Raw genomic sequence first — 12,551 nt, 5'->3', positions numbered from 1 at the left:
ACGCTTTTTATTTACTAGTTGAACACTGTTTGTCATGGGCATCGAACACAAACCAAACAAGCTGAGTTAAGGCTTGTCCGTAACAGTCAGATTGATTCCGGGCTATTAAACCTGACAACTCAACCTATTACAGCCCATTTTACGCCCATCTGTGTTATGAAGAGAAAGAAACAAAGTGATTCTCATGACTCGACAACACGTAAGATCACATTCAAGTTCGGATATAAGTTCGGAGACTCTTGGTGTTAGGCATAGAGAGAGAACGAAGACAAAGATAAAAGAGACTAGAAGCTTAATCACGTGATCTTGCACGTGTCACTGTTCAACCTGAGACACTAATTTTCCGTGGGTTTAAACTAATCAACGAAGACGCACCACAAATCATACGTCAAAGAGTTTGATTGATTGATGCATATACAGATCCTTAACTAGATTTGCTTTCTTCTTTTCATTTTTTACTATAGTAAAATATGCTCCCAAATTATCATTTTTTATTTAAAAAAAAAACCAACAGCATTTGCTAGCAAAACCAAAAAAAAAATCTCTCTAAATAAAGGATCGTCATCGCTACCAACCAACCTCCCACGCGTATCACTATCTTTCTTTCGCGTCTATGAACAGTAAACAGTGAATTCAATATATTATTACAAAGTTTCATTGCAACAACCTCAATTATTTTTTTTCCGATCGCTGGAAACGCAGCTATGGCGTTTGATCCGGAGCATCAACCCACCTCTTCTGCTTTCGCAGAGGTATGAGTCATCTCACCGCTGATTTCACTTCGCCTTTTTTGGTTAAACCCACTCGTGATTCTTGACTTTACCATTCTAATAGTTTCCTCTTCTGGTTGAGTTTGATTTTGAATTTCCTAAAACTTACTAACATTGAGAGCTTTCTAGACGGGTATGAGCCATCAACATCGCAATTATCATATTAGGTAGCATGAGACTAGAGCTTAGATGCTTTGTAGGGCTACTGATATTGTTTTCGTTGACAAGTTGCTGAAACTATATATATGTATGATTTGTAGGTTGGTAAATCATCGGGTGAGATAAGGTCAGAAAGGGAGCCTCTTATTAAAGACAATCATACCCCAGAAAACTACTCGGTCGTTGCAGCCATCTTCCCGTGAGATCTCTCTTCTCTTTGTATGATCATTGTTCATCTCACCATAAGTGTGTCTTCATATACCTGGAATGAAATGAAATTTGCAGACTGGCCTGTTTGGTTATGTTTTGTGTCGTGTCGTATGCTGACTAGGAAACTCGAACGCTTTCATGTGGAAACACAACTCATGATCAGGAGCTTGGACCTATGTCTCTTTGCCTGTTTTCGTTTTCTTTTTCTAGCTAATCCAGTGATCTATTGCTGCCATTCAGTATTTCTGCATCTGTAGTTAGTTATACTCTCCAGTGATTTTTTTTTTTCATTCTATTTATTCATTGCCAACTTATTGTTGAGTATTTTAAATTATAATGGCAGCGCACTTGTTTGCATTTGTGTTTCATGTTAAGAAGTTTGTTGTTTCGTTATTAGGTTTCTCTTTCCAGCTCTGGGAGGACTCCTTTATGGTTATGAAATTGGTGCAACTTCGTGTGCAACCATTTCAATTCAGGTAAAGTTTTAAACTTGTCTGAAACTATGTAGTCCTACAATCTTGTTACGGTCTAACTAATCTAGTTTTAAGAAGTCTCTAGTCACTGTTTTCATAGCCTAATTAGTATACAACTCTGGACATAGGATTGAGATATCAATACTATTTCATGATACTTCACACTTTCCAAACCATTTTTCTCGTCACATGCAAGAACATTATTTTAGATTCTTTTAGAAGCCTATGACTTTGCTTTCTTACTGTTCTTATCCTCTCTTGCAGTCGCCTTCACTAAGTGGAATTTCATGGTACAACTTGTCCTCATTGGATGTTGGTCTAGTTGTAAGTCTCCGAAACAATCTTTCCTGCTGTCTCCTTATTTTTTGAAACAAAGACAAATTTTCTTACCAACCATTGTTAAATGTTCTGCAGACCAGTGGCTCACTTTATGGTGCCTTAGTTGGCTCTGCTGTGGCTTTTACTATTGCTGACGTTATAGGTTGGTTACTTCTCCACTTTCCTCATCCGGTATGCATAAGTATTTAGCACTGTCTACTTGTAAAAGAAATTGAAGTGTTGGATTTTAAATTTGGAAGGAAGAAGAAAGGAGCTGGTTCTGGCTGCACTCTTTTTCCTCGTTGGAGCCCTTGCGACTACACTAGCACCAATCTATTCCGTTCTGATAATTGGACGTGTAACTTATGGGGTTGGAGTTGGACTGGTAAGAAGACTCATCATTTTCTTAAGTGTTTGGCTTCTCAAACTTGTTTTTAAGCAGAGGCATGTTATGTTATTTTTAGGCAATGCATGCGGCTCCAATGTACATTGCAGAGACTGCTCCAAGTCAGATACGTGGGCAGCTGGTATCACTAAAGGAGTTCTTCATAGTCCTTGGGATGGTTGTAAGTTCTTGAAGCTTTTGTGAAGCAGTTGAGTTGCTCCTCTCGTTTTTGAAATCTCTTTCTTCAGCAAGTTATTCTCACATCTCCTCTGACAATTTTCCGCAGGGAGGTTATGGAATCGGTAGTCTTACGGTGAATACTCTTTCGGGTTGGCGTTACATGTATGCAACGAGTGTTCCTTTGGCAGTTATTATGGGGATTGGGATGTGGTGGCTCCCAGCATCCCCTAGGTGGCTTTTGTTGCGTGTCATACAGGGAAAAGGGAATGTGGAGAACCAAAAGGAAGCTGCGATCAAATCTCTTTGCCGCCTTAGAGGTTCTGCTTATGTTGACTCGGCTGCGGGACAAGTAAACGAGATTTTGGCTGAGCTTTCTTTTGTGGGGGAAGATAAAGAAGCCACGTTTGGTGAACTGTTTCAAGGGAAGTGCAAGAAAGCTCTCATCATAGGAGGAGGTCTAGTCTTGTTTCAGCAGGTCGGTACAGTCAAACTTAATCGTTGCGGTTTCGTAGAAGAGTGATAGCTAATGTATTCATTTGTCAAATGGCAGATAACTGGGCAACCAAGTGTTCTTTATTATGCGCCATCAATACTGCAGGTTTTCTTTCTTCTTTAAATAAACTTTCTGTAGAGTGTAATGTTGGCTTTGTTTCAGTTGCGAGAGGATTTTTAACTTCTTTTGCCTCCTCTCCAAATTTTCCTGTTAGACCGCTGGATTCTCTGCTGCAGGTGATGCAACAAGGGTCTCAATTCTACTTGGTCTATTGAAGGTATTCAGTTTTCTTGACCTGTTATCAATGTTAGAAGTAGTGTCATTACTGATTGACACTTATAACTGTGTAAGGTTTGGAGTAAGCTTTTTTTTGTTAATAACATTGTAAGAGACTCTATTGGTGAATTTAAAGAGTAGGAGTTGCGTAGTTGAAGGTTTTTGAGCCAGATCTCAAGATTTTTTTTTTTCCCAAATCGTTTGAACTGAAGAAAAATGTTGATGGAACATATTTCCTTGGAGGCCCGCGTTACTTTGCTTTTTATGAAATAACGCTCGCCTCTGTTGCTGCAGTTGATTATGACAGGAGTAGCTGTTGTAGTTATCGACAGACTTGGAAGGAGACCTTTGCTTCTTGGTGGTGTTGGTGGCATGGTATGTCCTCATTTTTTCCTACCCCTTTGTCTTTTCTCATCAGGCTTGGTGAGCTTGGTCTAAAATACTGCAAGAAAATGATTGTAGATTTACATCAAGCTCAGTAAATATTGAGCTCAATGATGAGGAGGACTCAATGCTCCCAGTTTCTTCATTTGTATTTTGTAATGTCAAACAGGTTGTCTCATTATTCCTACTGGGGTCATACTACATCTTTTTCAGCGCCGCACCAGTTGTCGCTGTGGTTGCGCTGCTGCTCTATGTGGGCTGTTACCAGGTAAACAAATAGTTAACTGAAGTTTTGGTGATGCAACTTGTACTCCATGACGTTAATGTTTGGTTTAAAAGTAGCATGAACTTTCTCATGAAACTAAAGCTAGATGTTCTATAACGAATATTTCTGTTGTGATTAATCGTTCAGCTATCCTTTGGTCCGATTGGTTGGCTGATGATTTCAGAGATATTTCCCCTTAAATTAAGAGGTCGAGGGCTCAGTCTAGCAGTTCTTGTGAATTTCGGTGCAAATGCCCTCGTGACATTTGCTTTTTCTCCCCTAAAGGTAATCCATCTACCATTCCTTTCAGAAACAAAAATCATCACTTGTTTATGCCTTTTCTGAATAGATAATTCTTTAAAGTTGGTAGCAAAACCCTTCGTAAATGATTGGCTAGATATAAAATGTTAATTCATGAGTTAGTCCCAGTGAAACTCTGTGTGAAAGATATATACACAGTTAGTAGTTATTTGTTTTTTGAGACCTTTATGTTGGACTGTGTTGCAATGGAATTCAGATGTGTAGTCTCTGTTGTATTTTCTTTTCTGATTCAGAACGGGGACATGTTGTTCGGCTCACATGGGGCTCTGTTTTTATTTTGCAGGAGTTGTTTGGAGCTGGGATACTGTTTATGGGGTTTGGTGTGATATGTGTCTTGTCTCTGCTCTTCATATACTTCATTGTGCCAGAAACAAAGGGTCTCACTCTCGAGGAAATTGAAGCCAAATGTCTCTAAACCTTCTGCACAACATATCTTCATACTTAGTGTCCTGAGCAATGTTTTGCTTCAGACGCTCGAGAGACAATTATCATCACGTTTACAAAACACTAGTGCTTAAAAATCTGTGTAATAATTTATTATTTTCACCACAGGAATGTTATAAATAATGTTTTAAGACTTTAATATGCACTACTTATATAGAAAATAAAGAGCAGAAATTAAATACACGAGTTTTTCTTTTCGAATATACACTGTGAAAATATATACCAATTTGCTAACAAATACAACATGCATAATCCTATTGGAATACTGTCTTTTTCTATTACAATTTTAGGATAATTCAATCCTAAGATCAATCCAAGACAACCCTTTCTTCTTCTTTTATGCAAGACTAAATCAGATTAATAGTAACTGAATTGGTTTGGTATGGCATTGGTTATTGACAAGATCACATAGAAAACACATTGTTTGCATCGCACCTATTGCGCAAGAAATAATGCTTATGCAACTAATTTTAGCTTCATTGGTTTTGCATTGCCATTTATCAAAACCGTTTCTTTCACATTAAGACTGGATATATAAATAACACATTTTAAATATATAAATACTAAAGGCTAAGTAATCCTAAATTACTAATTATATAATTACTTCTTCTGTTATAGACCAAACTCAAACCGAAGACATACTGAACCAACTGAAAATTATCACACCAAATCTTAATCCAGCCGAGTTACAAATCGTAAACCGGTCTATTCACCCCCCGAAACTAAACTATTGAATTGAATCACTGAACACTTGTTTTGAAAAACAAGAAAACATCACTGTCCGAGCGTTAAAATAAAATTACAGAAAAATTAGAAGATACTAGACTTCTTGATTATCTCCTAAACCTGTGGCTTATATAAGTTGAGAATTACAAACGTCTTGAGAATTTACAAGAAAAACCAAACATCTTGGAGAAATGGAGTCGATGGTAATGAGCAACAAGCAAGTCATCTTCAGAGACTACGTTACCGGATTCCTCAGTGAATCCGACCTTTTGATCAACTCTACCACCGTAAATCTTAAGGTACCGGCGGGATCAATGACAGCGTTGGTGAAGAATCTCTACTTGTCTTGTGATCCCTACATGCGCAACCGTATGAGAAAGCCTGATCCCTCTAGTCCCGCTACTGCTCTCTCTTTCATTCCCGGCAAGGTACATACAAGAACGTACGCTTTTGTTCCCATGTTTGGTTTCAAGAACACTGGTTTAGCTTTCAAGCGTTTGGTTGTGTTGTTGTGTAGCCTATCTCAGGGTTTGGAGTGTCTAAAGTGATGGACTCAGGGCACCCTGATTACAAAGAAGGTGACTTGCTTTGGGGAGCTGTTGGATGGGAAGAGTACAGTGTTATCACTCCTATTCCTAATCTTCACTTCAAGATCCATCATACTGATGTTCCCTTATCCAACTACACTGGCCTTCTTGGTATGTTACTACTCAGTTCAATGTGTGTGTTTCCAGAAGAACAAATGTTTTGTAGTAGTTCATCATTGTCTTTATATTGGCAGGTATGCCTGGTATGACAGCATATGCTGGGTTCTATGAGATCTGTTCACCAAAGAAAGGAGAGACTGTGTTTGTGTCAGCTGCATCTGGTGCCGTTGGTCAGCTTGTGGGACAGTTTGCTAAGTTGATGGGTTGTTATGTCGTTGGAAGCGCAGGAAGCAAAGAGAAGGTAATCTCTTAAGCTTTAACCAGCACGGTTTCTTGATCGGGTTAACGAATCAAGTCCCTTTGATGTATCTAGGTTGATCTTCTCAAGAACAAGTTTGGATTCGATGATGCCTTCAACTACAAGGAAGAAAGTGATCTCAATGCTGCCTTAAAAAGGTGTTTCCCTGTAGGCATTGACATATACTTTGAGAACGTGGGAGGCGAAATGCTGGACGCAGTAATCCTAAACATGAGACCACACGGCCGCATCGCAGCGTGTGGAATGATCTCGCAGTACAACCTGCAGGTTCCTGAAGCAGTATACAACCTCTGGCTCATTACTTACAAACGTATACGTATTCAAGGGTTCAACACCATCGATTACTTGCACAAATACTCGGAGTTCTTGGAGTTTGTGCTTCCCTATCTACGAGAAGAGAAGATAACGTACGTGGAAGATGTTGCTGACGGGCTCGAGAGCGCTCCTGCTGCGCTCGTTGGACTGTTTCACGGTAAGAACGTTGGAAAACAGCTTGTCGTGGTGTCTCGTGACCTTGACTGAGAAGTACCAAACTGTTGAACTATATGGTCTTGTTTTCTTGTGTAATACGTAAGAAATAGTCTAAAACTCTAAATATTATAGAATAATGTCTTGCAACTAAGAAAATCACTGTTAGTTATAAAAAATGTGAGGGTCTTAATCTTTATCTTGATAAATAAATAAATTGTGTTACTTCTTCAACAACATAAAGAAATTCTTTTGCCAAAGAGTCATGCTAGGATCTACTCAAGATTGAAATGACTAATAACCAAGAAGACTGAATCTTCAAACAATCCTATAAATCTCACCTTTAGAATCATAGGGAGGAACAATTTGGAAAATCAAAAATCTTTTTCTTTGCCCAAACCCTTTCATAAACAATGCTCGGGGTTTTGAGTTTTGAGTAATTGTTCAAATCTACAACATATGTTGATGTATGATTTCATTTCTTGTTACCTGTATCGGTTCCAGCTAGTTTCTTCCTCTGTTGATGCTCAGCGACTTTGTAATCAATCACCTCTCTGAAAAGGTTCGCGTCCAACAAACACTCCGCGCTTCCATACACAGCCGCTTGAACGCTTGCCATCAGCTTCGCGATCTCTCTACCTGAAAACCCTTTTGTTTTCGCGGCAGCTTCTTTCAAGAGATCCTCTGTGACGCCTCTTACCTCGATCTTCAGCTGGTCTTTCTTGAAAAGGCTTTGGAGCAAACCAGGCTTTTTAAGATTAGTCTTGGTAATGTACTTGTCCAGGTAGAGGTTTAGAAGCTTGAAACGCTCTTCTTCTCCGGGTAAGGGGAACTCGAGAGTCTCGTCGACACGGTCAGCCACTGCTGAGTCTAGATCACCTGGTCGGTTTGTGGCGAGCGCTAGGACTATGTCTTTGGACTGGTCACCTGTGCGGAAGAGGAGTGCGTTTAGTGCACTCCTTTGGGCTTCACTCATATATGTTTTGTTCCGCCTGTTGAATTTGCAATCAAATTAGCACAGAAAAAAACTAAAACCCCTTCAGTTAAGATTATCATCATCAGCTAGTGGATTTGCAACTTACTCGCAGAGAAACGCATCGGCTTCATCGATGAAGAGCAACAAACCTCTCTTAGACTTTTTGGACCAGTCAAACAGTTGGTGTATCTTTGTTACAGCCTGAGCTCCAAGGGGTGCAACATCTCCACCCGTCATCAACGCATAGTCCAGACCCTGAAGGGTAACAAATCAAAGGATGAGAGTGATTATCAAAGATTCTGAAGTTTAATTACGCACATGAGCAGCCAACTAAGATCTAACTATAATAACTATAGGCATAAGAAAGATAGAGAATGCATACAGATTTACGAGCCAGCTCTCGGGCAGCCATTGTCTTCCCGGTTCCTGGTGGACCGTAGAAAAGCATATTTCGAAAAGGTGCTTGGTGAGACTTTGTGTTGGCAGTTGCACTGGCTAACTGTTCGATTCTCTTTTGAAGAGAAGGGTGCAAAATAACATCACCGAATCCTTTTCCATTTGTCGATGCAGCTTCCTTACCACCACCCTTCAACGTGGACAAGGCACGAGAAAAAGAGCCAGACCAAGGGTACTTTCCTCTCGATGATTCTCTAATTAGAGAAGGTTGCCCCAAGACTCTATCCACGTAGCTCCAGATAACCTTGGCACCTTCTCTGAAACAAAGCAATTTATTAAGCTGACTAAGTTTCTCAACTCCAACAACAAGAACTCACGACTGGTCTTTTCTCAGCCATTTTTAGTCTTTACCTTGTTGTGTAGATTCCAGCTGCAAGAGCAGTGATACCTCCAACAGCAACAACCAGCTTGTTCTGATCAGTTAGAATCATACGCAAGCCCCCTAGAAAAAAAGGATAAAGAGTCAAACAACTGCCAAAGAGAAGCTTCCACAAGGAATGAATTAAAACGATAGAGAGATACTGTGTCACTAATGTCAGACCTCCAATGTGATCGAATGTAGTATTGATAGCAGAAACCCATTTTTCCCTTTCTGCATTTGCACGATCGACAAGCATTCTCCTGTTGACGTCTTCAGATAGCTTCGATTCACGTGCCCTCCCTTCGGCTTCTGCCATAGCTTTGACCCTGATCGTCTCACGTTCAATCTCAGCTTTCTCCCTCTCCGTCTGTCGTCTCTGTGCTTGGATCTCTTCCTCGGTAGCTCGCCGAGCTCCTTCCCGCCTAATCGCTGATTCTTCTTGCATCCTCACGAGTTCTTGGTTTCTTGTTCTCTGGGCTTCATTCTCAGCCTGTAACAAGATGTACAACATAACTCGTAAGAAAGAATATAAGTCCTCAATTTTATTTAAGAAAGTATGTGTAGAATGGCATGCCTGCATCCTTTTTCTTGCTAATTCATCTTCATAGCGAGCCATCTGTGCTTTTGTTTGTGCTTGGTGTTGAGCAAGTTTCTTCTGTTCCTCGTGTATCACCCTTTGCCTTTCCTGGTAAAATTGGAAAAAAAGTCAGGCACATAATCTCACAACCTAGGAAGATTCAAAAGTAGAATAACGAGAGATGCAACAAAAACTATAGCAGCAGCAGTTGATATATTTACACCGCAGTTTCATTCCAGTAGGTAGCCAGAGAGTTGTAAGAACACATTATATAAGCAACCAAGCGCAAAAATTCTCCAGAATCAGACCATGTAATCAATAATTTATGTACAATGAGCTTAAGAGTAAGTTGATCTCACAGCTTCAGCTTGTGATTGGAGAGCTTTAAACTCTTGGGCCTTAGCAGCAAACTCAGCTTGCCTCGTCTCTTCTTGTGTCTTAATTCTTTCAAATACCTACCAGAAACCAAACATTCATCAATCGTGAAGGCCAATCATAACTAAAAAAAAAAAAACACTTTTTGACACCTATCCTCATAATCTATCTTCCATTAGCTTCCTCATACAAATCAAACTTGAGATTCTTTTCAATGTAAATCTCAAATCTAAAGAAACAAAACATAAAATTCAAACCTTTTTGGCATGAGCAGAGTTGTTAATCCCTTTCACGGTCTTCGCCCCTCGCTCAAGCGCCTCGGGATCGAACCCAGCTGAAGTCGTCCTCGGATTATCGTTCCGAATCCGCGGAGGAGAATCGGACTCTTCGCCAGATCCTGGCGCCGGCGGAGTAGCGGAACCCTGCTGCTGCTGAGGAGTCGGAGAAGTGGAGAAGGCGGAGAAGGTGAGAGGAGGTCCATCTGCAGAAGCGATGTTCGATTTCGAGAAGGAAGCGGAAGCTGCTAGAGCTGATATCAAACCAATCGCACACTTCTGAGCCATTTTGTTTGCTCCTGGAATCTCCAATTGATTAAAAGGAGACTAGATTAGGGTTCTTAACGATTGAAGAGGGTTTTATGAGGAAGAGATTGACTTGATGATCAAGAAATTTTCACGCAGCCATAGAAATGGAAGCTGAGAGAGATTTTGCCAGGGTTTTTGGTAAGGGTTTAGATCTCGGGTCGGGTTTACCCGATATTTGACCCGATATACCAACTCGCTCGGTCCATTTATGTGTTTATTATTACAAAATTATATCACTATATTTGATAAATATATTGACATTTTATTTTAACTTTGTTACAAATACTAAAGATTGTTTGTGTAATTTATTTCAATTTTAAAGAAACTATGCTGATAATTTAATATAAATTTTTATGAAGAAAATTCCTAACTTTAATTTTATATAATTTTTAAAAAATTACTTTTGAAATAGTATTTGTAACATAGTCTAATTACATACATATATTACTATATTAGTACCACAATAGATTTTTTTTTAAAAAACAAGTGAATACTATTTACTATTACAGATTAGTTGCTTTCGCTAATACTATAACTATAAAATATTGTATTTTTATTAATTGATGAAAATTTTGTAAGCTTAAATTGTTTTCAACGCTCTTGCACCTACATATTTGTTTATATAAGTTTCGGAAAGAATACAATTTGCTAGTTTTGGCCCAACGAATCATTCTATAAATAAGATCTTTAAAAGGAAATATCAGAACTAAAAACATATTTGAATTGGTTACAATATATGAATAGATCATATTTTCTTGTTGTTACATATATATAAAAACGATAACAAGTGAATACTGTTACACATTAGTAGGTGTTATCCTTGCTGTCCGCGGAGTTAAACTTTACATGGCCATTGCTATGCCCATCACGCACGATAGCAATCCGAGAAGGACGACAAAACCTGACGTATCTCCCTCACGAATCGTAGAAGAATCTGATTTTGGCACAAGAGTCGGACTGCTGGTCGGAGAAGGAGCAACATGAGTATGAGTATGATCATCAGGACGAGAACTATTATGATTACTACTATTGTTATGAGGACTATCGTGTTCGCTATTGTCATGAGGACTATCGTGTTCACTATTGTTGTGGCTGCTAGGGCAAGAAATGAAAGGTGAAGTGTGGTTATTATCACGAGGAGAATCGTCGTTGATAGCACTTGGAGATGGTAATATACCGTCGATGCCATGGCACTTGATAGAACCTAATGTACAAATGTTGCGGCTTATGATCTTGACATTGTTGAGAAAGTAGTTTAATCTTCCACCGTTTGAGATCTTGAGGGTGTAATGTGGAAGAGAGGACGGAACAATGGAGCCATTGGGGATGAGGTTGAGATGTTCGAAAAGAAGAGGGGAAGGGATCGAGTGGCGAAGTAAGAAGTCAGAGATAGAATCTTGTTGGATAATGTTTGATCTTGAAAGGGGTTTGTCCCTTGGCATCAAGAATGTGATATTGGCTAGGAGTCTAGGGTTTGTGGAGTGTAACATGTTGATGAGCATCACGAAAGAGAAGTAGTTTGCTTTCTCCATTTCTTCTATGGCGATAGAGAGGTCATGGTTGTTTCCATGATGAGGACTCTTTTGGGCTCCTGTTGATGTTGTTGTGATTATGACTAAGATGAAGAAGAGTGTCACATAAGTTTGAATAGCTCTCATGTCTTCTAATATATTTCTTGTTCCTTTTTGGGGGTTTTGGAGAATGGATTGATGGGACGCTCAAATATAGTCTCTCATAGTTATCCGATAAGGTTTGTTTAAGCGATTTAAAAGGTTTAGTTTTGGACATGCGTGTGTTGTTTTCCACCAAATTAACTGATCATGGTAACTGCATGGTGAGCGAGTTTGCAGTGAGTTTGTTCAACTAATATGATGTGTGATTTCAAGTGTTATATCTAATACTACAAATTGCAAGTAGTACATACTCTGTAGAGTTCATGTAAAAGCTGAAACTATATCAATAAATAGTATAGTAGATATTAATATTTTTTATTTTTTTATTAGGTTATGAGTTTAGATTATTCCACGATTAGTTTCACAAAAAAAAACAATCAAAATTTTTAGAAGTAATATTGTAACACTTTCAAACATAAATAACAAATGTATGACATATTATAATTTTGTTTGTAAGAGTTCCTCTTTACAAATGTAGATGTTAATTTTGTTAGTATTTGAAATAAATAGAAGAACAAAAAGAAATAAATATCACTAGTTTCGAATTTGGTTAATTTTGACGAATTTCTTCTGAGATCTACTAAACATCATGCCTCTAAATGTCCAATGCATTAGATTCTTGTTTGAAAAGTAATCACAATAATGCTTTGCTTTCTCACATGGTTGTCACATAGAGTCATGAAGATTGGATACACGTCTACAAATTGTCAG

At 38.8% G+C, this 12,551-nt stretch overlaps 4 protein-coding genes across 4 annotated transcripts; 2 read left to right on the top strand and 2 right to left on the bottom strand.

Annotated features, from left to right (window-relative positions):
• Nucleotides 1-507: 507 nt before the first annotated feature.
• Nucleotides 508-4,879, top strand: LOC106354435 (D-xylose-proton symporter-like 2). The gene is made up of 15 exons (XM_048746421.1): nucleotides 508-620; nucleotides 703-752; nucleotides 1,031-1,128; nucleotides 1,537-1,615; nucleotides 1,877-1,936; nucleotides 2,027-2,093; nucleotides 2,191-2,315; nucleotides 2,395-2,496; nucleotides 2,602-2,970; nucleotides 3,046-3,093; nucleotides 3,203-3,265; nucleotides 3,559-3,639; nucleotides 3,818-3,916; nucleotides 4,061-4,198; nucleotides 4,518-4,879. The coding sequence occupies exons 1-15, from the start codon at nucleotides 614-616 to the stop codon at nucleotides 4,647-4,649; spliced, it is 1,518 nt and encodes a 505-aa protein (XP_048602378.1). The 5' UTR covers nucleotides 508-613; the 3' UTR covers nucleotides 4,650-4,879.
• A 403-nt stretch (nucleotides 4,880-5,282) lies between these two features.
• LOC106377616 (NADP-dependent alkenal double bond reductase P2) lies at nucleotides 5,283-7,037 on the top strand. Its single transcript, XM_013817883.3, has 4 exons — nucleotides 5,283-5,832; nucleotides 5,922-6,102; nucleotides 6,186-6,352; nucleotides 6,425-7,037. Exons 1-4 carry the CDS (start codon nucleotides 5,596-5,598, stop codon nucleotides 6,890-6,892), a joined length of 1,053 nt encoding a protein of 350 aa, XP_013673337.3. The 5' UTR covers nucleotides 5,283-5,595; the 3' UTR covers nucleotides 6,893-7,037.
• Nucleotides 7,038-7,114: 77 nt separating this feature from the next.
• Nucleotides 7,115-10,267, bottom strand: LOC106380426 (ATPase family AAA domain-containing protein 3-B-like). Its single transcript, XM_022695807.2, has 8 exons — nucleotides 9,841-10,267; nucleotides 9,568-9,663; nucleotides 9,206-9,316; nucleotides 8,812-9,121; nucleotides 8,622-8,712; nucleotides 8,197-8,527; nucleotides 7,921-8,069; nucleotides 7,115-7,830 (listed from the first exon to the last, which is right to left on the bottom strand). Exons 1-8 carry the CDS (start codon nucleotides 10,144-10,146, stop codon nucleotides 7,314-7,316), a joined length of 1,911 nt encoding a protein of 636 aa, XP_022551528.2. The 5' UTR covers nucleotides 10,147-10,267; the 3' UTR covers nucleotides 7,115-7,313.
• Nucleotides 10,268-10,869: 602 nt separating this feature from the next.
• On the bottom strand, nucleotides 10,870-12,006 carry LOC106380279 (putative fasciclin-like arabinogalactan protein 20). Its single transcript, XM_013820065.3, has one exon. It carries the CDS (start codon nucleotides 11,823-11,825, stop codon nucleotides 11,010-11,012), a length of 816 nt encoding a protein of 271 aa, XP_013675519.2. The 5' UTR covers nucleotides 11,826-12,006; the 3' UTR covers nucleotides 10,870-11,009.
• Nucleotides 12,007-12,551: the final 545 nt, after the last annotated feature.

Source organism: Brassica napus, chromosome C2, assembly GCF_020379485.1.
Source record: "Brassica napus cultivar Da-Ae chromosome C2, Da-Ae, whole genome shotgun sequence".
Lineage (NCBI taxonomy): Eukaryota > Viridiplantae > Streptophyta > Magnoliopsida > Brassicales > Brassicaceae > Brassica > Brassica napus.
This window is presented reverse-complemented; position numbering and strand designations above follow the sequence as displayed.